General features: G+C 41.0%; 1 protein-coding gene across 2 annotated transcripts in view; it reads left to right on the top strand.

Annotated features, from left to right (window-relative positions):
• Positions 1-21,755, top strand: part of LPIN1 (lipin 1) — a 207,535-nt gene extending 185,780 nt beyond the window's left edge. The window contains exons 18-21 of one of the 2 annotated variants that reach the window (XM_006869447.1): positions 10,182-10,334; positions 17,282-17,396; positions 18,608-18,711; positions 21,530-21,755. In XM_006869447.1, the coding sequence (XP_006869509.1) occupies positions 10,182-10,334; positions 17,282-17,396; positions 18,608-18,711; positions 21,530-21,689 (532 nt within the window). In that variant the 3' untranslated portion in view covers positions 21,690-21,755. The remainder of the gene's footprint in view (positions 1-10,181; positions 10,335-17,281; positions 17,397-18,607; positions 18,712-21,529) is intronic. The other variant, XM_006869446.1, reaches the window with a different exon arrangement.
• The last annotated feature ends 2,825 nt before the right edge of the window (positions 21,756-24,580 follow it).

Here is a 24,580-nt window from a genome sequence, read left to right as displayed (position 1 = left end):
GGACATTGTTTCGTTCTGCTGTGCATGGGGTCGCTATGAGTCGGTTCCGACTCGATGGCACCTGACAACAACAGCAACAACTACAGGAGAAACCTGTACCTAGACCAAGAGGCAGTCATCCAAACAGAACAAGGAGACAATGAATGGTTTAAACAGAAAAGGTGTGCACCTTTTTCCTTCACCATACTTATTTAATCTGTATACTGAGGAAATAATCAAAGAAGTTGGATTGGATGAAGATGAATATAACATCTAGATTGGAGGAAGATTCATTAGCAACCTGCAATATGCAAATGATACAATCTTTCTTATTATAAGGCAAAGAGGACTTATAATACTGATGAATATCAAAGACCACAGCCTTCGGTATGGGTTGGACCTCAATGTAAAGAAAATAAAAATCCTCATGGCTGGGATAATAAGTAACATCCATATAAATGGAGAAAAGACTGAAGTTGTCAAAGATTTCATTTTACTTAGCTCCATCATCAACACTCATGAAAGCAGCAGTCAAAAAATCAAATAACATATTGTATTATGCAAATCTGCTGTATAAGACCTCTTTAAAGTGTTCAAGAGTAGAGATGTCAGTTTGAGGACTAAGGTGCACCTCACCCAAGCCGTGATATTATCAGTAACCTCATATGCATTTGAAAGTTGGACAGTGAATAAAGAAGACTGTACAAGAATTGATGTATATGAGTTATGCCATTACAGAAGAATATTAAGAGTATTATGCACTAACTGCTTCTTGGAAACCCTATACAGGGTCTCTGTGGGTTGGAATTGAGTTGACAGCACTTAATAACAACATATACTACTATAAGAACAAACAAATCTGTGTTGGAGGAAGTACAACCAGAATGTTCCTTAGACGCCAAGATGACCAGACTTGATCTTTCATCCTTCAGACATATTATCAGGAGGGGCCAGTCCCTGGAGAAGGACATCCTCCTTGGTAAAGTGGAGGTTCAGCAAAAAAGAGAGAGACACCCCTCCCCCCCCAAGACGTGGATTTGCATAGTGGCAGCAACAATGGGCTCAAGCTTAACTACCATTGTGAGGTTGGCACACGACTGGGCAGTGTTTTGTTCTGTTGTACATAAGAACACTATGAGTTGGCAGCAACTCTACGGCAGCTAGCAAGAGACTTACCAAAAGGACATTTGATCTTTCTTTCTCTGACTGATAGCTTAAAATGAATGAGATCTTTTGGTTAAGAACGGAAAATACTTTTAGTATTACCACTTTGGGTAAAAGGACAAAGAAGAATGTGATGTGGAGACTTGATCAGGGTGATTTACAGTGATGTTGAGGGCTTCTAGAGCAGCTGTGTAAAACACAGCTTGGCATGGCCTTCAGGGGTTCAGCACCTGTGGGACATGCAGGAGTTTGGGGCCCCAGCTTGTCTGATGTACCCTTATTTTTGCTGCTGCTTTTCAGATCTCCTTGCTGTATTCCAGTTGGCTAACTTTCCCAATCTCTGCTTCTTTTTCTTATCTTCTGCCCTCATTTATTTGGTGGCCTGTGCTTGCCTTTACCTTTGATATTTGCCTCCAACCCACAATCATCATGAAGTCTTTCCAGGCCAGAATCAGTGACTCAGATGACCCAGTCAGCTCATCTCTTCCTTCTCTGGGCTTTCTGTGCTCCTTGTTACTACCTGGTCGTTCAAGGATGTGAGCCTGGTTTGTTGATTTGGTCTCCATTATGGAGTTTGACTGCAGGCTGAAATCGGTGTAAGGCTTCTGTAGCTGACTAGTGATTCAGGTAAATTACCCTAGCACTGTCTCACCAGTGAGCTCGTTTGAAGATCTTAGGTAGCCATAGCCATTAGCGTGCCACGACTATGGATTTGTACTCACTAGGATCTCTGGTAGCACAGTGGTTAAGTACTCAGCTGCTAACCAAAAGGTTGGTGGTGGTTTGAACTCAGGAACTGCTCTGTGGAAGAAAGATGTGGTAGTCTTCTTCCATAAAAGATTCACAGGCTTAGAAACCATATGGAACAGTTAGTTGTACTCTGTCAGCTTAGAAATCATATGGGGTTGCCATGAGTTGGAATCTCTATGGTATTGGGATTGTGGTTTGTTGTGACTTTCTTGTGCCATTGTACAAGGGGCTTCATAGAGTTCATGAGAAAATTCTCTTATCTTTTAATTCTACGCTTCCATGAGCCTTTTGAAATCCTCTTACATTTATGATTACCCAGGGAAACATTCAGCATGCTAGGGTGCCAGGAAGAAGAAGATATACCATGCAATTTTGGAAATTTGGACTGATCACCCTTTCCTGACATGCTTTGCTTGCATACGGGTACCTCTATGTATCTAATGAAATACCAGTTTGGATCTAATGAAAGCAGAGAGCTACTTTTCCGGAAACAGAAATAAGGACTCTTGCATTGATTGATTGATTATTGAGTTTATCTGTTTTAATGCCATCAGTCTGTGAGAAAGTATCTGTAAGGCTGAATGCCATCTTGCTCATGTAGAACATTTGCAGCCTCTCCTTGCATATTGATGTAGTTAATTCCAAGAACAGGTCATTCTGTGAAAATCGGCGTTATGTGAAAATGGAGGTTTTTTTTTTGTTTTTTTTTTTTCTGTTTTCAGACTGTCCATTCTCCTGATTTTTTAAATTTAGAAAATACAATCATAGAACTAACAATTGTTGTTGTTAAGTGCCGTCAAGTCGATTCTGACTCATAGTGACCCTGTATAGGGTTTTCAAGGATGAGTCTGAACCACCAACCTTGCAGTTCAGATGGACGTGGCAGCCCAGTGCATTATCCCAATGTGCTCATCCCTGTGGTGAGTGCAGTTATGGATTATTCCTTTGTGGAGACAGAGGTTTTTAGGAGACAAAGCTGGATAATGCTGGCAGTGTGACTGGAGGGCCCACAGATCAACCATTCCACCTTCATCCTGTGCTGGGTCAGAGCTTCCTTTTGGTGCCACCTCCAGGGCTCCACTCCCAACCCTGCGAGTCCTATGTTCAGGATCCCAGAGCCTCTTCTGCCCTACAGGCCTGGCAAGTTTCCAGAGCTTGGAGCTTCCTGCCAGCGCCCTGGGATCCTGGTTGCACATTCAACTCTACCAAGGAAAGGCTTCAGGCCCAGCTTGGTTTACTTTGGATGTCAAACATTTCTTCACCAGTAAACTCATAAGTATGTCTTCCAAACATCCTCTTTTGATGTCTTTCTTTCATCCCTTCTCACCCCACAGCCATTTTGATCTGCAGGCTCCCTGGCCACATAGGATGAGGGAGCCCAGAATAGGTGCCCACTGACTTGGTGCCGCTTGTATATCTGCTCAGAGACTGGCCATGAAGGAGGCTGACTTTGTGTCCTCCTCATCCCTGTTGGCAGCATAACTCAGCTTCCTGGAGGTTGACTGGAGACACCCTCTTCACTAAAATACAAAATAATTGGATAGTAGATACTTTACTATTGTTATAAATGTGAAATGTCAGATAACAGAGATAGTCGATGGATAACAGAGATAGTCAATAAGTGAGGAGTAGATATACTTTGTTGTTGTTGTTAAGTGCTGTCGAGTCAAAGCCGACCCATAGTGACCCGATACAGGGTTTCCAAGGAGAAGCTGGTGAGCTTGAACCACCAACCTTGCAGTTCAAATGACTTTGCAGTCTGATACGTTAGCCCACAGTGCCACACCAGGACTCCTTGGCTATGGTTAAAAAAAATTATAAAGCAAATATGGAAATATAAAGTTCCTTATTTCCTAAAATATCTAGAACATTGAGCTAATGGATCTTTTGGGAACTAAATTTAGACAACAGTCTAGTTTTCTCTTTGATATATAAGATATATTGAACACATATGTTACTTATATATTAATATGTAGGATATTAAAATCAGTGTCTGTGGCTAAGCTAAAATGGACACTTACGTTATTTCCATAGATAAATTAGTTCATCTCTGTGACCTAAGGTACATATCATCTCAAGCCAATGTAAAAATGGGAAGCAATCATTAGCAGACTCATTAGTCTTTTTTCCTTCTGCCCACAGCAATTATATATTTCTTTCACTTAAAATCTTCTTAGTTTATTATCGTCATTGAGTTCTTCCAATAAGGAATAAGATGAAGTGGTGAATAGACTGTATTTGGCATAGAGTCTTTGTTTCTTAAGGTGGTTGTTGTTGTTAGGTGTCATTGAATTAGTTCCAACTCCTAACAGCTCTACTGTACAACAGAACAAAACACTGCCCGCCCTGCTCCATCCTCACAATTGTTGTTATGTTTGTGCCCTTTGTTGCAGCCACTGTGTTAGTTCATCTGGTTAGAGAGTTTCCTCTCCTTTGCTGACCCTCTCCTTTACAGGCATACTGTCCTTCAGGAACTGGTCCCTCCTAATAACATGTCCAAAGTACATCAGACAAAGTCTCACCTGCCTCACTTTTTTTTTATTTTTTTAAGACTAAACACCTTTAATACATGTGGTGGATGTGAGGGAGGAGACCTTGATTTTCCTCAGATGGAACTCTAGCCCCTTGCCCTCTAGACCATAGCCATCTGTTTGGCCACACTGGCCTGGTCTTGAAGCGATACATACAAGAAGCTTTCCCTGCTAGAACTGCTCCTCCTTCGGAAGACTGCTAATTTTTGCATGCTTTTTCCTTTCATCATTTTTTCCTGAATTTTCTTTGATCACTTTTTGTTTCATACCTCTTCCTCTTCAGGAGTCAGTTTGGCTCTCTTCCTGTGGCCCAGAGGCAATGCATAGTGGGCTCTTTACCATTGCCCTTACAGTGTGTGGTCAACGAGCAAGATGCAGTTCTTCACTAAGGTCTTGGTGCGGACCAGCTCATTATTGGACGCATTGTAGACAACACCAATGATCCTTGTTTTCCTAGTACAACACTCAGAGCCCCAGGAAAAGTGCCCCACATCCAACCTCAGGGCCTGGTATTTCTTGTTGCCTCCTCTAACATGGACTGTGTGTATGCCGTGGGCACCAATCTTAGTGTTGGCAGCTGGGCATCCCAGCTCATACTTCCTGCTTCTTGTGGTAGGGCTTTCTCTTGCTCCCAGTCAAAGAAAAGCTTTAGGCCCAGTTTGGTTCACTTTGGATGTCAAACATTTCTTCACCATTAAACTTACAGGCATATCTTCCAAACATCCTCTTTTGATTTCACATTTATAACAATAGTAAAATATCTACTATCTGATTATTTTGTATATTAGTGAAGAGGGTCTTCAGTCAACTTCCAGGAAGCCGGGTTATGCTGCCAACAGGGATAAGAGGGACACTTGTGCCAGTTGTCCCAGGAGATGCCCATTGCTTGACACTGACTGGGAAGAGCTCACCTGCCTCACTTTTAAGGAGCCTTCTATTTATTCTCTTCCAAAACAGATATATTTGTTCTTCTGGCAATTCATGCTCATCCCAATATTCTTCTCCAGTATCATAATTCAGAGGCATCAATTCCACTTCAGTCTCCCTTATTTATCTTCCAGCTTTCACATGCATATGAGGACATGAAAAATAGCATGGTTTGGGTCAGGCGCACCGTAGTCCTCAAAGTGACATCTTTGTTCCTTAACGCTTTAGAGAGGTCTTTTGTAGAAGATTTGCTTAATTCAGTACAGCATTTAGTTTCTCAGCTTCTTTTTTCCATGAGCATGGATTATGTATCCAAGTAAAATGAAATCCTTGACAATTTCAATTTTTTCTCATTTACTGTAATGTTTACTGGTTCAGTTGTGAGGATTTTTGTTTTCTGTACTTTAAGTTGTAATCCATACTGAAGGCTATATTCTTTGATCTTCATCAGCAAGTGTTTCAAGTCCACTTCGAATTCAGCAAGCAAGATTCTGTCATCAGTATACTGCAGATTGTTAATGAACCTTCCTGCAATCCTGATGCAGGTGATTATTCTTTCCCATAAGAGTACAAATGGAATCTCTGGGGACCAGAATGGTGCTTCTCAGCCACTGGACTTTTATGTCTGCTGCTGTTTTTGGTTGTCATGACTGGCTTCTAGTAGTTGGTAGTGGAGGCTGCTAAACATGTAACAGTAATGCACAGGGCAGCTCCTCCCAACCAACAGTTACCTGCTGTACGATGTCAGAGTGCCAAGGCTGAGAAATCTCAGTCTAGAAACTTCTCTTGGAAAATGCTCTCAAAGGTAGTCTTTTCAGCTAGTCAGATATCTCTCTGGATCAAGTGTTTTAAAGAGGCTGTAGAGATGAAGAGAAAAGGTTAAAACGATTTGTGTGTTCTCTCATTTTTGCTCTGGTATTTCTCCAGAGTCCAGTTTCAGTTGCTGAGAGTACTGGAGAAATGGTGGGATCTATGTGCATACTCTGTACCTTTACCCTGTTGTATCATCTCAGACAAAGTTAGTCTTTCTTACCCCTGGGTTCCCATTGAACCTTGTATATATGCCTTTGCTTTGCCATTTATCCTTTGTCTTTCATGATCTTCTGTCCCCACACTATTCTTTATTCCTACAGAGCTGGCCTGGGTTCTGCCATACATGGACGCCCACCCAGCTCAACATGAGGTCTGGTGCAGGGAGGTGCTTAGTAAGTGAGGGAGGATGGAATGTGCAGACTTGGGCAGAGCCTACCTGTAGGTCATGCCCTTCTGAGTGAGGGAGGGGTCTTACCCTGGAGGGACTTTGGTGAATAGATGCTACCTGAGCATTGGATAGGGAACTTACCAGCATTTGCAAAGCTTTCACAAGGGTGAAAGTTCTGGGGAGGTAACCCCTGCTGCCACCCATGAGCATTTCCCCATAATAGGAGATCGTAAAGCTGACTTCCACCTAAATTTAGTCATGGCTTTTGAAGAGGAACACTTGCATGGTGAGAACAACTCAGTGGCATTCATCAAACTTTGAATGTATTTGAAAATCAAGTTTGAAATAAAATTAGCATTCCAGACCCCTGCAGGTGGCAACTTTTAAGACTTTGACAAGAAGAGTTATATACAGAAATCGTGATTAAAAAAAAAAAAAAAAGATTGTGCTAATTAAACAGCTAAAACATAAAAATGTTTAGCTAAAAAGGTTACTTGATTTTCAGATGGATCCCTGTAGTCCATACCAACTGATATTTCTAAATACTTTTTGTCTTAAAACTTGTGTTTCTTGGTTTTAAATAAAATGCTGTTAAGCAAGTGAGAGACAAGTTTTTGGACTACCATAAAAAGAATTCATGTCCAAACTTGGGAGACCTCTATGTTGGATAGGAAATGAGGAGCTTGTTTTTGTCTCCAAACTCACTGCCATTGAGCTGATTTTGACTCACAGTGACCCTAAGTAGAGTTTTTGAGATTTTAAATCTTTATAGGAGCAGCCACCAAGTGTGGCTGGTGGGTTTGAACTGCCGACCAAGTGGTGAACAGCCCTATGCTTAACCCACAGTGCCACCAGCATTATTCAGCAAGTGTGAATTGCATGCCATCTTCATGCCAGGTGCTGTCTTTGGCACTAGGGATAGAGCAAGGAATGAAACAAAGCCCCTACCTTCTTGGAGTTTGCAGATTAAGGAGACCATTAAACAAATAGCATTAACAGTGTTATGGGAGAAAAATACAAATAGAGCAAGGGGATAGTGCCCAGAGTGAGTGAGTATGTATATATGTGTTTTAAGAAGACACTCTGAAAAAGAGATATTTGAACAGAAACTGGGATGAAGTGTGAGAATGAGGAGCTCTGAAAGTCTAGGGGAATAGATCTCCAGAAAAATAACTGCCCAGAACAGGAATGAGCTTGGTAAACTGAGGAAACAGTAAGAGCGTCTTTGTGGTTAGCCAGGAGTAAGGGGTGGGAGTGAGAATAACAGATGGGGTCAGAGACAAAGGCCTTAGGCCATGGTGAAGAATTTGGATTATGTTCCAAGAGAGATGGTAAACCATTGGAAGAGGGTTTTGAGCATGAATTGATTAAATTTGAGTTTCCTTTGGGTACTGTGTGAAGGCTTGTTTGGGATGGGTGAGGCAGAAGTCGAATTGGGGAGATAACTGAAGGTTGCTGTAGTAGTGGAGATGTGGTTGGTTTGGAGCAGTGCTTGGGGTGGTACTGTGTGGATTGTTTTGGGAGACGATTAGTGCTGGAGCAGAGAAGACTTGCTAATGGATGAATCTGGGGAGGTGGCTGTGTGGGATTGGGGGTTGTTGAGAGTACCATTTGCTAAGATGTGGAAGGCTTCAGGCAATGGTCTTTTTGACAGATTATGTTTAAGAAGTAGTCTTGGTAGTGCAGTGGTTAAGCGCCCAGCTGCAAACTGAAAGGTCGGCAGTTTGAACCCACCAGCCATTTGGGAGAAAAGACTTGGTGCTCTGCTCCGATAAAGATTTCTGCCTAGTGTCTTCTAAGGTCACGATGAGTTGCAATTGACTCATTGACACACAATAACAGCATGTTTTGGATACTATTACATATCTAAAAAGTAATGTTGCATTTTGTATTTGGCTACATGGAGTCCTGGTATGGTGCTGTAGGGTAGCACTGGACTGCTAATTTAAGGTGAGTGATTCACACCCACCAAGACACTCCGCAGAAATGCTTTACAGGGTCGGTATGAGTTGGAACCTACTCGATAGCCCTTAACGACAACAACAACAACATTGACCTTTGGAGTGGAGTATGAACTAAAGACATAAATTTGGGAAATATCAGTGATATTAAAAACATTTTAAATAGTATATTTAGTGTAATATATTTAAAATATTGTCATTTAAACATGTAGCCAAAATAAAAATGATTAATGAGATATGTTGTATTCTGCTTTTTACAATAAGCTTTTAAAACTTGGTATGTACTTTATACTTAAAGCACATTTCATTTAAAAAATGAAATGTAGTCATAATAAAACAATAAATTTGTAACTAACAGAAGAATATTGTACACAAATTCAGTGTTTTTTTGTGTGTGCTTGTTGAGTGCCTTCAAGTCGGTTCCGACTCATAGCAGCCTTTTTTGGGGTTTCCAAGGAGCAGCTGATATGTTTGAACCACTGACCTTGTGGTTAGCAGTTCAGTGCTTTTCTTTTAGTGCCACACCAGGACTCCTTTTTAGTTTACATGTGGCAAATAAAATAAAGTCATGGACGTGGTTGAGATCACTTAGACAGAGACGGTGGAGAGAAGTGAGTCCAGGAACCCCTGGAAGAAGTGAAGGCATTGTTTCTGAGCCATGGCCAGGGAGGAGCGGTAACCAGGAGATAGTGAGCCCTTGAAGCCAAGTGTAGGAATTGGTCTAGAGGAAGGAATGATCAACTCTATCAAATGCTGCCGCCAAGTCTGTTAATATGAGAACTGACCACTGGCTACTGGATTTGGCAATATGGATGTCACTGGTGACCGTTACAAGGGCAGTGGTAGAGGAGAGAAAGTCAAGTCAAGAAGTGAAGCCAGTGAATATAAACAGCTTTTTGAAAGATATTTTGTTGTGAAGGGAAACAGAAAAATGGGTTTAAGCTGGAGAGGATCTAAGGGGGTTTTTTTTTTTTTTTTTTTTTTTGGTATGATTTGTTTTTGATTAGCTTTGTTTTTAGGATGAGATGAAAGTGATTGTCTCTTATGTATATCCTGATAGAAATTATCCAGAGTCCTGGTGTGGCGCTGTGGGTTAATGCGCCAGACTGCAAAGCCGTTTGAACTGTAAGGTCGGCGGTTCAAGCTCACCAGCTGTTCCTCAAAAACCCTATACAGGCCCGCTTTGGGTTGAAACTGACTCGACAGTACTTCACAACAACAACAAGGAATTATACAATCGAGAGGGAGGATTAGAGTGAGGGTGGGGGATGAAGTTCAGACTGGAGCAGTCTGTGAATTGTCGGGTGGCCGTGCGATCCTGTGCACAATGGATGGGTGACTCTTAGGAGCAGGGAGGGATAGGGGGCTATGAATGGTAGAGATGCAGGCAGGTTGGCCTGTCTGAAGATCTAAACCTCACGTTCCCTAGCAATAAAGCAGGGAAAATGCCTACCAGGCAATGTTCTTGTTGAGGATTCAGTGAAGTGATGAGTGTGAACGTGCTTGGTACATTATAGTGCAGTGTGCATAGCCTTATTTTGCTATCAAAAATCAAGGTTTTGTATAACGTGGGCTTTATTTGCGAGGGAGTTTGCAACAGTGCCATTCTTCATGAAACAGTTCCATTTTGTCATGCCACTAAACATGCACTTGTCATCTCTTTTTCAGAAATGGATATAAGTTTCTCTACTGCTCTGCACGTGCTATCGGAATGGCAGACATGACCAGGGGATATTTGCACTGGGTTAATGAGAGGGGCACGGTGTTACCTCAAGGACCTCTGTTGCTGAGCCCAAGCAGTCTCTTCTCTGCCTTGCACAGGTACTGCCCTCATCTTTAGTCTGCCTCCCACTCTCAGGTCTTTGGACCAGCTCAGGCCCTCTTTCTTCCTAGCTGGAAGTTTTGCAAGATTAATTTCTTAACTAGTCTTTTCTTACCAATATCCATGCTCCACACTGGGCACCAGGTAATTCCAAAACTAGCCTGTCACTCTTTGCTCCTCGCCCTTCCTTGGCGCCTCATGGCTCTTGGGTTGAACTGCAGATTCATTAGCATGGCATCACATGACTGTTCATGATCTGACGCTGCCCTTCTCTCCAGTTTCTAAAGCTCAGTCATGCAGAACTACCTCCATTTTCCAGAATGGTGTTCTCTCCCTTGATCCTGTGTACAATTTGTTCCCTTTTTCAGAGAGCTTGCTTCCCACCTGTGCCTCCTATGTTTTGCCTATCTAAGTCTGAATGAACCTTTGAGAATCAACTTGTATTACCTAATCTAAAACCTCAATTTTGGGTTAAGTGGCCTTTCTACCACCTACCACCACCCTCCTGTCCTTGAACTCCTATAATGCTTGTCTTTTCTCAGAGCTATAATTACTTGTTTACCCTGGTGTGGCACTGTAGGATCAGCACTGGACTGCAGACCACAAGGCTGGTGGTTCAAATCTACCAGCTGCTATGCAGAAACCCTACGTAGGGTCGCTATGGGTCAGAACTGACTTGATGGCACTTAAAAACAACAATAACCAACCACTAGTCAATCTCTTATTTACCTTCTTTCTCTTCCAGTTTTATTTAAAGAATTATTTATTTATTTATTTATTTATTTTCCAGCTTTATTTAAGGAAGCCCAGCCTGACCTCATTGGAGTTGGGGGAAGGAAACACAGGATTTTCCCATAGTTTGAGGCCCAGAGCAGTTTCTCAGACTTTTCCTAAAGCATAATCTAGTGTAATTAACTATAGAACATTGGTCTGGTTAAAGGATAATTGTAAGTATATGTATTTGTATTTTAAGAGCCACTGAATGGCTTTAACATAATTCTGTCTAAATTTTGGGGCCATATAAGTTCTTAAAGAGCCCTGGTGACATGTAGTGGATTATGAGTTGGGCTGCTAACTGCAAGGTCAGCAGTTCGAATCTACCAGCTGCTCCATGGGAGAAAGATAAGGCTTTTTACTTCCATAAAGAGTTATGACCTCAGAAATCTATACAGGGTCACTGTGCTTCAGAACTGACTCCACGGCACACAACCACCGCCACCACCTAACTTGCTATTGCAAGCCATGCAAAGCTGTGAAAAAATCCAGATGAGCCCCAACACATATGTTGACTCTTGAATATTTTTCTTTAGCTCTATAGATACTTTTTCCATCATTGTTTTATGAGTGTAGTAACTTTTTTCCCTATAATAAATGAACTCACACTGAAATGTTAATATTTTCAGGAGAAAATGCAGGCAAACCCATATGGATTCTGTAGTATATTTCAACTCCTAAGATCTGTCTTCACAGTATGGATCACAGTAGAAATCCAGATACAACTATAGCTCAGTTTATTCTTCATAACTTAACCTTCTTCAGAGATAGAGCTCCTTCCAATGTCAAATGTCCAACAGTCTGGTCTTTTCTAGCTACAGTCTAAGCAAAGCCATTGCACATGTTAACTGTTCTGCAGGCTTTTGAGATTTGATGGATAAGTTTTGCCCTGACCATGAATGGCCTTCCTTATTTGTGGTAGTTTTCTGTATTCCTTTGTTATGACTGTTGTAATGAAGTGCCACAAAGTGAGTAGCTTTTAAACAGCAGGAATTTATTGTCTTATAGTTCTGGAGGCTTGTAGTTTGAATATATGGTATTGGCTAGGCCATGTTCACTGGCGACTCTAGGGGGATATCATTTCTTGTCTCTCCAGCTTCTGATAGCTCCAGGCGTTCATTGGCCTGTATATACATTGTCATTTAGCCATTTTTTGTCTCCTCTTCTTTTAAAAATTGTACGGTCCCATTTATATGAAATATCTAGAATAGATGAATCAATACAAATCAAAAGTAAGTGGGGTAGAGGGTGGGGGGTGACTTAAAGAGCCACTGTTTAATGAATACAGAGTTTTTGTCTGGGATGATGAAAATGTTTTGCAAACAAGTAAAAGTGATGATTTTTTCACAACATTTTAAGTGATCAATGCCACAGGACTGCATTCCTGAAAATGGTTAGCATAGCCAGTTTTATGTTAGGTACATTTTACCATATACACACAAGAACACACAGGTGGTATTAGTCAAAGAACGTGCTACTGCAGCGGCAGAAAGTTTGAGTCCTGTGACAGGATCCAAAGTAGGTTCAAGAATAAAGGATAATTTCATTGTTGAGTAGCATCTGGGGTCTTAAAAGCTTGGGAATGACCACCTAAGTTTCAACTATTGGTGTCTCTATGTGTGGAAGAAAGAAATGTAATGAGAATGAAGATGCTTGGAATCAATCAGTCCAGTGGACTAATGGAACCTGTGAACATTAGTCTGTATGACTTTGAGATCAGAAGAACTAGATGGTGCCCAGCTACCACGACCACCTACTTGAAAAGAGATTACATTAGAAGATCCTTTACAGAGTGGGATAAAATGTGCAACTAAACTCAAAATTACATATATATAAAGAAGACTGGATTTACTGGTCAGAAAGAGACTAGAGGAACCCAAGACTATGGCTTTTGACCACCCTTCATGTCTGGAAAGGAACTCAAACTTGTGGCCCAGTTTTCAGCCAAGCAGTAGATCGGTATATAGCAAGGAACAACAAAACTAGTAAGCTGTTCTCACTATGGAATGATTAGTCATTCGAAATCAAAAGGGCAACATTTACCGGAGAACAAAGTTGAGAAGGGATGGGAAAGGGTGAAAAGGAAATAGGAACTACAGGGAAGAAGTGGGATAACTGTTGTTTCCTGGAGGTGAGTATAGTCATTGAGATGAAGCAAAGTGGATGATTGAGTATAAACTGATGCTGAGTATAAAACTGATGCTCTTGTTTGTACACTTTCACTTAATCCACACAAAAAAATGGCTTTTTAAAAAAAGAATAAAGGATAGGTATGATGCCCTGGGCAAGTCTAGGAGGGAAAGATCAAATGGGGCAGTGGTTGAACATGAAAGGAGGTCTTTAATGGAGGACTGTAAACCTTAGACGGAACCAGTAAAGATATCAAGTAAATTCATTTTTATCTCTCTGCCCTGACACCTCCCTATAGATAAAGCAATACTGGGATTTTACCCTTGCTTCCTTGTTGTTGTTAAGTGCTATTGAGTCAGCTCCGACTCATAGTGACCCTGTATAGGGTTTTGAAGGAGTGGCTGTGGTTCAAACCGATCTTGTGGTCCAGTGCTTTATCCCACAGTGTCACACCAGGATTCTAGGGAAGGAAAAAAAAAAAAGCAAAACCAAAAAAAACTTGCTTGGGGTTCAAATTGATGAAGTAGTTTCCCAAACTCCTTCATCTACAACCGCTTTCCCATTAAATTAACTTCTAGAGCTGGCCTTTGCATGATGAACAATCTGGCATCACTTTTCTGTTTTTGGATGTATTATGGTTCCTATTCCAAATCACAGTAAGTAATAGCCCAGAGTGTCAAACAAAGTAGAGGTGGAAGATGAAATGAATTTACATGGCGGGGATCAATGAGAATTGAACTCCTCAGGACTGAAGAATCCAAGTGGGTAGATTGCTGGGTAGCACTATTAGAGATAGCTAGAAGATATCTTTGGGTTGAACAGTCTTCTAAGGGGACTACTTCTAGTGGGACCTCTTTTAAACCACTTATTTGTTGTTGTTGTTAAGTGCCTTCAAGTCAGTTCTGACTCACGGTGACCTTGTATATGGCTTCCAAGAGAAAGATGAGGCTTTCTGCTTCTGTAAAGATTTATAGTATTGGAAATCCTAAAGATAGTCACTATGAATCTAAACCAATTCAATGATGTATAATCACTACCACCATCACAGGTTAAGGAACGATTTTTTTAATGTACAAAAAGCATAAATCATAGAAGAAACAATATGTTCACCACATGAAACTAAGCATACATGTTCATTAAGTCATAACTGGAAAAAGATAATTTGTAACACTTTGTTGTTACAAGTCAGTTACAAGTTACAAGTCAGTGCCAACTCAGCGACCCTATGCACAACAGAACAAAACCCTGTCTGCCCAGTCATGTGCCAACCTCACAATCATTGCTTGAGCCCATTATTGCTGCCACTGTGTCAATCCATCTTGTTGAAAGTATTCCTCTTTTTCTCCAACCCTCCACTTTACCAAGCATGATACGCTTTTCCAGGGAGTGGTCCATCCTGATAATATGTCCAAAGTATGAGAGACAGAGTCTGGCCATCCTGGCTTCCAAGCAGCATCCTGGCTTCCAAGGAGCATTCTTCCAACACAGATTTGTTTGTTCCTCTGGCAGTCCATGGTACTTTTAATATTCTCCAACACCATAACTCAAATACATCAGTTCTTCTAAAGTCTTGTTTATTCATTGTCCAACTTTCACATGCATATGAGGTTGTTGAAAATACCCCAGCTTGGGTCAGGTGTACCTTAGTCCTCCAACTGACTTCCTTGCCATTTAGAAGTTTTATAACTATACTGTTCCCTCTTTTTACTGTGTAGTTGACTTCAGTATACGTTGATATCTCTGGTTCCCTATTTTCAGTCTTGTAGGTTTGTTTTATTGTAAAGACTTCTGTATCTGGGTTGAATTCTGGATGGTGCTGTCATATATGGTAATCTAAGGTTGTTGTCTACTGTTGTTGGTTCTCAGTCACAGAACACCCTTTAACGTTGCTTGTAAAATTGGTTTAGTCATTACAAATTCCTTTAATTTCTCTTTATCAGGAAATGTCCTAATTTTGCTGTCGTGTTTGAGGGATAGCTTTGTTGGATTTGTGATTCTTGCTTGGCAGTGTTTTTCCTTTCAGAGTTTTGTATATGTCATCCCATTTCCTTATTACTTGCATAATTTCCACTGAAAAATCAGAGTTTAGTCTTATTGGTTCTCCTTTGTAGGTAACTTTTCGGTGTTCCCAAGATGCTCTCAGAAATTTCTCCTTGTCTTTGGTTATGATACATCTTGGTGATTTTCTTTTGAGATGTATCCTGCTTGAGGTTCGTTCAGCTTCTTGTATTCTTATCTTGTTGTCTTTCATGATGTTAGGGAAATTTTCTTCCAACAACTCTTCAACAGTTTTCTCTGTGCTAGTCTCTGGTGGGTCCTTGCAATTCAAGGGGCTCATGAGGTGATTGTGGAAGCGATTTAACAGCAGAGTTCCTGGCTCTGGATGAGTTGCTATTGGCCTTGGTGTTATCTATGGTGTTATCAGGACACTCAATCTGGAAGGAGTTCTGGTAGCGTAGTGGTTACGAATCGGGCTGCGAACCTTAAGGTCAGCGGTTCGAAACTACCAGCTGCTCCGCGGGAGAAAGATGAGGCTTTCTACTCCCGTAAGGATTTACACCCTCGGAAACCCTGTACAGGGTTGCTATGGGTCAGAACCGACTCGACGGCACTTAACAACAACAACAACAGTCTCTTCCTGTCTTGGAATTCCTCTTTATGGCACCCTACATAACTCTTTAGCTTTCTTTGGGGTTTTTCATTCATTTTTATCATTCTTATTAGCATACTAGTATTGAGAAATTGATCTTTAAAGTCACTGATTCAGGCTTCCATTGCTGCACATCTGCTCCTTGGTCCTTACAATGTATTTTCCATTTTTGAGATCTTAATATTAATCTTCTAGATTTGTAATTTGCAGGTTTTGTATTGTTTCAAAATTTGCATTTATTCCATTTGTAATTGTAGTGTTTTTCTGAATTCTTCTAAAATTTTTATTGTGTTCTCATTTCTTTCTTGGATCTTTCTATTGATCCTTTGAAAACACCTAGTTAACATTCTTTTGAACACTTTTTCAGTTTGTTCCCATTACCTTTTCTTTTTCAGAAACATTTTCTGGGTCTGCATCTAGGTCATTTGTTTCTTCATGTGGGCTAAAACTTTCTGTTGTCACTGGGGCCTTGTGGGGTTGTTGTATTTGTAACAACAACCAGAGGGGAGAAATCTCTGGTGGGTCCTTGCAATTCAAGGGGCTCACGAGGTGATTGTGGAAGCGATTTAACAGCAGAGTTCCTGGCTCTGGATGAGTTGCTATTGGCCTTGGTGTTATCTATGGTGTTATCAGGACACTCAATCTGGAAGTAGTTCATGGGAGCCTTTGATGGAACTAACAGTGTCTGTTAGGACCATAAGGAAGCTGAGAGCAGGGTGACTGGTTAAATGCTGGTCTGGTGGTTCTGTGGGTTTTGTAGATATGGAGCCAAGCCCACCTGAATCTAGGCACCAAAATGGCCCACCAAAACTGTGTAGCTGGTCCCCAACTCACACTGGTATGGCTCCCAACCATGTGACTCCAAACTATGGAGAGCAGGGTCAGTGCTAGGGTTGAAATAGGGTGGAAGCCAAGCACACCTCCGGTCACCAGGGAAGAGTGGGGAAAAAGAAGAATTGCCACCTTCTCCATCTCCCACACACATCCACTCTACCAGACCTCCCTGCACTGTCAGAGCTGCTCACAAGATGGTGGAACTAGCTGTTCACCAACCAGTCTCCCTCTCTTGCCTTTCTTGCTTGACCTTTCCTCCCAACCAGCACTCCATCCAGCTCTTTAATCTTTCTTCTGAAGTTCAGGGTGCCAGAATTTCTGTGTCTCGTTTATTTGATATCTCATATCTTTGTTGTAGAGGATCCGTGTAGTGCACCTGCCTAGTCCACCATCTTTCTGGAAGTCTCAAATTTAATTTTTGAAGATATGACAGTGTTCTTATATATGAATGTGTTGTATTAGAGAAAGTGGTAACTTTTGAAATTTAAAAATAATGTGTGCTATTACTGAAGTGTATTGCATCATGCTGATCCATTATTTATTTATTTGCTTTAACAGAGAAGTGATTGAAAAGAAGCCAGAAAAGTTTAAAGTCCAGTGTTTGACAGATATCAAGAACCTGTTTTTCCCAAACACAGAACCCTTTTATGCTGCTTTTGGAAACCGACCGGCTGTAAGTAATAGATGGGATCTCTCCAAGACCTTGACATTACTACCTTTTCTGACAGCAGTCAGCTGAATGCCCTGGCCTGGCACTACATATAAAACCAGATTTCTGCCTACATCCTAAAAGAAAGGCATGGTAAATAGCCCCGTGCCTACATCTAAAGGAAAGATTATTTGATGAACTCTATTGTTTTCCTTAAAGATTGGCAGGTTAGTTTCAACTTGAAGCATAAGATGTGGATTAGAAACTACAAATTCTGTCCAGTCCCACCTTGTTACTCAATATAAATGGCAGCGTCTACCACAAGGAGCTCTGGTAGCGTAGTGGTTACGAATTGGGCTGCGAACTGCAAGGTCAGCAGTTTGAAACTACCAGCAGTTCCGCGGGAGAATGATGAGGCTTTCTGCTCTCGTAAAGATTTACAGTCTTGGAAACCCTGTTGTGAGTCGCAACCGACTCCACGGCACATAACAACGACAACAACCACATTTGGGTACCCTCTGAGTCACATGGCTACTTGCTTGATAAATAATAGTAAGTAAAACTGGATTAGGCCCTCTCTATCTGAAGGCAACCCCAAAGCTAGCGACACACAGCATTTCAGTATGATACAGTATTGTTTCGTGTGGTGTCATAGACACTTTGAGGTTTTGTATGTACTGGAAAGCCCAGCATTCCGGAGAGCGGCTTATCCCTTCACATTGTTGCTATTGTTGTTAAGTGCCATTGAGTCAATTCCGACTCATAGCAACCCTGTAAAGGGTTTCCGAGAAGCAGCTGGTGAGCTTGAACTGCCGAACTTGTGGTTCAAACCTACCTTGCAGTCCAACACATTAACCCACAGTGCCATCTTTTCACATACTGACCTGTAATACAGTTGGGTATGAATTGCCCAATAAGAAAATTCTCTTACTTTGGAAATCATGACACATGGGTACGAGATTATGGGTACAAGATTAACCTTCAGGAATGTTAGAATTGCAGAGACATGCTAGGTTGTCTGCTCTTCAACTCACTTCTTGAAAAGTGAGGAACTGAGGTCCAGAGAAGGAAGCAAATGTAATAATTTCACATCAAAGAATGATGGTATTTCTCTATAATACTTGGAGATACAACTTTGTTAGTGAAAACTTTATAATATTGTAGGAATCAGAAAACCATGTACTTGTTTTTACAGTTTTTTAATTAAGACTCTCAATGCCCTTTACCAAATACAGGACGTATATTCATACAAGCAAGTAGGTGTATCTTTAAATAGAATATTCACCGTCAATCCCAAAGGAGAACTAGTACAGGAACATGCAAAGACCAACATCTCATCGTGAGTACCATGAACGTTGCCTTGTCTCATTGTCACTATTGCTATCCCTTTTACAGTTTACCTTTCTATTATTTGTTGCTGATATTTTAGTCTTCAGTTCCTATAATGAAAAATGCAATGCTTTAACATCATGTGTTTTCCAAAAGTTAAGTTTTAACCAATTTAAATGAAATCAATTTCCTTGTGGTCTCAAGTTTAAGAATCTAAAGTTTCAATTCTGCTATCATGGGGCATTGAATGAATCTGAAAACTTGTGGATTCGATTTACTTAGTTTTGAAAGTCTAGCATGTGAATTAGAAATTTAGCCAAATTGAAATGTCATGTGAAGCTATATTTAAAGATGAGAAGCTATTTATTTCTGACCTTTAATAATATTCTTACCAGAAATTGTGTTGTGGAGTGAGACAGAGTCCTCATATTTTTGTTGAAAACCTAGTTTCCCAGAGTCATTGGGCTACATTGGATAACTGGTGTTAATGAGGCATTCTGGTTGGCTCTAGAGTCACTCTTGACTCTAAAGTACGTCACTTTGGGTTCCTAACCTCCTTCCTCATTCTGTGAGAGCTGTGTTAGAACGCTTTGTGCACTGGTTGGTGTCAACCCAACAGACACGTGTCATCCTGCCGTGTCCATTTTCAGAAGCAGGGCCTCCTTTGGCCTGTTCTTTCACTTTTCAGAACCTAACCTGGAAAATCACCTGTGGCCCGAGTAGAAGCTTAAGGGAGCCTCACAGAACCTTCCTTATCTGGCAGAACTAGATTTGGGGAGATTGGGTCTAGTGGCTTCCTAGGGATTGTCTTCTCCAGTCACCTTATGTGGTTGTAGATAAGGGTAGAAAAGAAGATTCTCTGCAGAGCAGGTTTTCACTTTCAAACAATTCCTATAATATTTGGAGTCTAATTCAGCTTAAATTGGCCAGAGAGAGAGGAGATGGAGCCAAGACCCTCCTCCATCTTTCACCATGTAAGTCCAGGTCAAGGTCATTTCTGATCTATACAACAGCAGGGGTTTTGTTCCTTTTTTAATGCTGTCCTTGCCATTTCTTCTCTCTCCTTCATTAAAAATGGTGACCCCTGGCAATGACAGTGTGTACTCTTTCCCCACATGAAAGGAGTTCTCCACTTTGGAAAAGACCTAGGAGATTTCTGTGTTGGGTCAAAAAAACCTCTTTACTGATGGTCTTCTGCCTGGAAATGGCATGGGAGTCTACCCGGACAGCAGATAAGTGGCAGTCTTGCCATGAGCATTATGAAAGAGGAATTCCAGCATCTGAGAGTTTGCCTAGAAGGCCTGTGGGGTTATTCCATTTTCCGATAGGCTGGAATTAAGATGCATGTTTTACCCATGGCACTGCTTAGTGTGGATATCTGTATCAGAGAAGACTACTTTGTATTTTACCAAAGAACATTAGTATGTAATGCACAGTCTGGGAGATGTGATTGTCGCCATGAGATGGATGCTCCTCCTTGGGGAGGCACACACTGTCTCTGACACTGAGCTACTTGTAAGCCAACTAGGTGCTTACTGCTCAGAGCCTTGGACTATGTCTGAGAAATCATCTGAGATATCTTTAGTTGATAGGAGCACACAGAATGGAGAAGCCTAGGGCTTTGTTTCTTTTGCGTTTGTGAATCCCGGGGTGAGCCCTGCTTGCTTTGCAGGAGCCCTGTGTGTGGAACATGGGTCAGAAAGAGGCACACAAATGGAGCTCTGGGGCTCCATCTCTCAGGATGTGTGAGAGTAACTTTATCTAGAACCCTCTGCAGCCTGGCAAGGAACTATCATCCTGCCCCAGCCACAAAACGCAGCAAATAGGCCAGGAGGTATTTTAAAATTGAATTTGGTTGACTTAATCCTGAGAAAAGACAAAATGTTGGCTTGTTAAGAAAAATTTCCCCCATTTTGTGCAAGCACAATATTTCTCATAAGTCCTTTGGAGAGGCCCTTTATTAAACACACACATTCATTTCTGATTTAATGTTATTTTATGCCTCAGAACATGCTAATTTCTGAAGTTTGGATTTCAAAAGCTCCTTCTAGGTTCTTAGGAAATGGGAACTGGAAAGGGACCCAGTGAGTGTCAAGGAGGAGACTGTGGGTCTGGAGGAGAAGCCTGCCTATGTCAGCCTCCCTGTTGGAGGCACCCTTGGTCTGAAAATACATGTTCTATATAACAACTTTGCTTTTTTGTAATACAAGCCAGACCAACTAATGTCCAACAGCTTAGAAAATGAAATGAGAGAACATTCTAGTGAGTGTTGAGAAACACTGATGCAGTCCAATTCTATGTACTATAAAGATGTAGCTCCGAAGGCCCAAACAGGACAAGAAGCTTGTCCAAAATTACACAGCAGGTAAGTCAGAAGTAGATTCCAAGTCTTTTGACCCCTCACGCTAGCTAGGACTTGTTTTCCTAAGGTGTGTTATAAATTTATTGTTGAATAAATTTAGTGAGTGTCAACCATGGGCCAGGCATTATTACATGTAGTATTTTATTTAATTCTCTTAGTAGCACTCTGGCATAGTTCTCCTTAATCTCCTTTTACAATTGTAGAAAGTGAGCGTTAGAGCAAGAGTAAGCCAGGCTCCACCTTTCCCATGTGAAACCTTTTGGACTCCTTTGCATACTCTTAATGACGTCTTGGATGATTTCCTTTTAATCTAACAAGAAATCGTTCCAGCACAACTTTCTTTGTGTTATGAGGGTGGTCATCTCTCTGAGGGCAAAGTCATCTCCTTCTCTTAACTGTGGGTGCGCGGGAGGTATTCACTTTAGCTGAGGACACCAGGCATTGATGATTTCCATCTTCCTTCCAGGTATGTGAGACTTTGTGAAGTGGTTGACCATGTCTTCCCATTACTGAAAAGAAGCCATTCTTCAGATTTTCCCTGTTCAGATACATTCAGTAATTTCACCTTTTGGAGAGAACCGCCACCACCTTTCGAAAACCAGGATGTTCATTCTGCTTCAGCCTAAAATGTACCAAGCAATCTCTTGACAAGAGTGCAGAAGACTGGGCCTCACACATTAAAGGATAGGTTTTTGTGAACCGCGGAGCTGGAACTCAGGAGAATGATGTGCAGTCATTTGCTTAGGGACAGAGAGAATTTGGAGGCATTTGCCCCTCCCTCCCTCCTCCGGGGGAGGGTGACATTTCTAAGGGAAATATGAAGGGGGTTTTATAGCTGAGGAATCAGGCTGTACTCATAGTGTGGAAAGCTGTCCCGGTTATGACTGAAATCCCGCCTGCTCCGGTGATTATTTGTTGATGTGCAATATATGGGCCTATGAAACCCAAGCACAGGGTGAGTGTTAGAGGACTGTCATTGCTGATGGCAGTATCAGCCGAGGAAAGCCAGATGTGTATGATTTTTGGTAAAGAGTAAGGGATGGGGACACACTTTCTTTATAGCACTCCTTTTGCACAGGGCAGTGGGGATTGTGAAGATCCATGTGATCTGAATCTGAGGCCTCACTGAAGGGAATCTAAACCATACTGGTTCTGGGCATTGGCCTTGTGAACGTTCCCTTTGTAGTATTTGCCTATTAGTCAAATTTTTGATGATAAATTCTTCTTTAGTTTTTTTGGTTATAAAGATAGCCTAAGTAATTGGCATATCTTGTCCTTCTCTCATTCTTTGTGGCTAAAGGCTGGAATATTAATGCCTTAATGCATCTGCAGCAGACATTTTATTTACAATGTGCTTCCTTCCTCTAGCTCTCTGTAACTTTGCAATGCCTTAACTTTAAATGATAGTCGATATTACTAAGGCAGTATTTTGAATCCGTTCAACACTGCCAGCATCCTTTTGTTTAGTGAGGTGGTGCTGAAAATGTGGACTAAGTGCAGACCTTATGCCAAATGATGATGTTGATTTTTATTGGGAACTCTCAAAAGCAATTCGTTTTAAGGGAATGTTTTCAGGAAGTTTAAATTATATTCTTTGTTGTTGTTGTTGTTGTTAAGTGCCGTTGAGTTGGTTCCGACCCATAGCGCCCCTGTACAGGGTTTCCGAGGGTGTAAATCTTTACGGGAGTAGAAAGCCTGATCTGTCTCCCGCGGAGCAGCTGGTAGTTTCGAAGCTCTGACCTTAAGGTTCACAGCCCGATTTGTAACCACTACGCTACCAGATATTCTTTGTAGGTATTATTTATTACTTTACTCTGATTGGGTTGCTGTTGTAAACATTTTAGCCATATTCTATTATAACTATCATTAATAAATTTTAATATACATCTATATATGTTGGACTATCCAAAGTATTTTATTCTGTATATCACATAAGACTGACTGTTTTTGGAATTTTAAGACTGATACTTTTTTTTCTTAGTCATTTTCCTCAGGTTAAAGATAAATGGATAAGAAATATTTTGAGTGACATTCTTTAAGCTAGTAGAAGGTGATTCTTTTACTTGTTTATTAAATTGGCTTGTGGAGAGAACAAATTTGAAAAGTGCAAGTTATTTTGGAAAAAAAAAATTTGCTTTACTTATTGAAGTATTATTTTTTAAAAAGAGTGTTTTACCCCAGTGGTTGAAATGTTTTCGTATTTAAATTGCATTGTTAGTGTCCTAGGAGAAACAAAATGGAACAGTCTGATGAAATCTTACTCTTTCTGTGAAAGAAAATCTATAGACCTTGTCATCGTTGTAATGGGTGGTCTCTGTTAGCCATGAATGCTTTTACTCAAGGGGTCATGTGGACATACAGAGAAAGGCAACCATACCTGTGTGTAGGTGATCCCAGATTAGCATAGCAACACAAACAAGCATGTTCAGATTTATCTTTGGAGGCATTAAAAATATTTTTGCGACTAGCTCTGCCTTAAATACTCTTGAGCTTGTGCACAAGCGCCCTTTAGAGGCTACAGTAGAAGGTACTTTTGAGAAAATTCTAACTGTTGTGAACTAAGTGTAAACTCATGGGCATACAAAGGCTCACCTAATTTCTCCCTTGCTCCTAATTTCTCTTCACTTTGGCGAAGAGATTGGGTTGAGTCTCTTTTGTGTTGTAACTTGCCCTTTCACAGGCCAACCAGCTGTAGTCCACATTCCAAGTGGAGGTTTGCAAGCATGCAACTTTTGAACACCTTATTTGTGTTGTACCTTAAAACTCCACCCCTCTGCACTGTGAAACAGAGCATGCCTTCCAGATAGTCACACTGTCCGATCTCTATGGAGAGCCAAGTGTGAGACCTGGAGAGGTGGTGACTTTATTAACTCCTGCCTTGCAGCTTGGGCTGTGGTCGCGCATGTGTGAATGTTTTTATCTGTATACAGAACTATCACCTAATAACCCCGTGGTTATATACTACAATGCTGTATTTGGACCACACATTTCAAAGTTGCCCTATGGAAATGAATCACTCCATAGTGACAAGTCATCAAATGTTCATCATATGTGATGAAGAACAAATAGATACCACACCTGGTAGGTACACTGGAGAAAAATGAGTACACCTTCAATGCGGATTTCCCTTTCAATTTTAGGTTTGGATCATCACTTTATATATGTGTATTTCCACATACGTTCTGTATTTGTATATGGCTGTGCAATGATATGAATCGTTGTAATACTTCATTGCATTGTGCTGAACCGCAAAGTTAGAAAACATTGTAATAAATGAAACTGATGAAAGAATTCTCTGAAAATCAGGTGTGTGAATTTTAAGTAGGTCTCAGTAAATTACTAAGACACTGATTTTCTACTGGGTAGTGTCAAGCATATTCTTTTATTCTCTATTTAAAATAATCCTTAAGACTACACACTGTTCAATATTTGGAATAAAAGGGACTTGCCTTCTCTCATTCTTTTAGATTTACAATGATAAAAATCTCGCTGTGCACATGGGAGGGAAAAAGGGATG

The sequence above is a fragment of the Chrysochloris asiatica genome, unplaced genomic scaffold, assembly GCF_000296735.1.
Source record: "Chrysochloris asiatica unplaced genomic scaffold, ChrAsi1.0 scaffold00131, whole genome shotgun sequence".
Classification (NCBI taxonomy): Eukaryota; Metazoa; Chordata; class Mammalia; order Afrosoricida; family Chrysochloridae; genus Chrysochloris; species Chrysochloris asiatica.
Note: the sequence above shows the minus strand (reverse complement) of the source record. Positions and strands in the feature narration are given on the sequence as shown.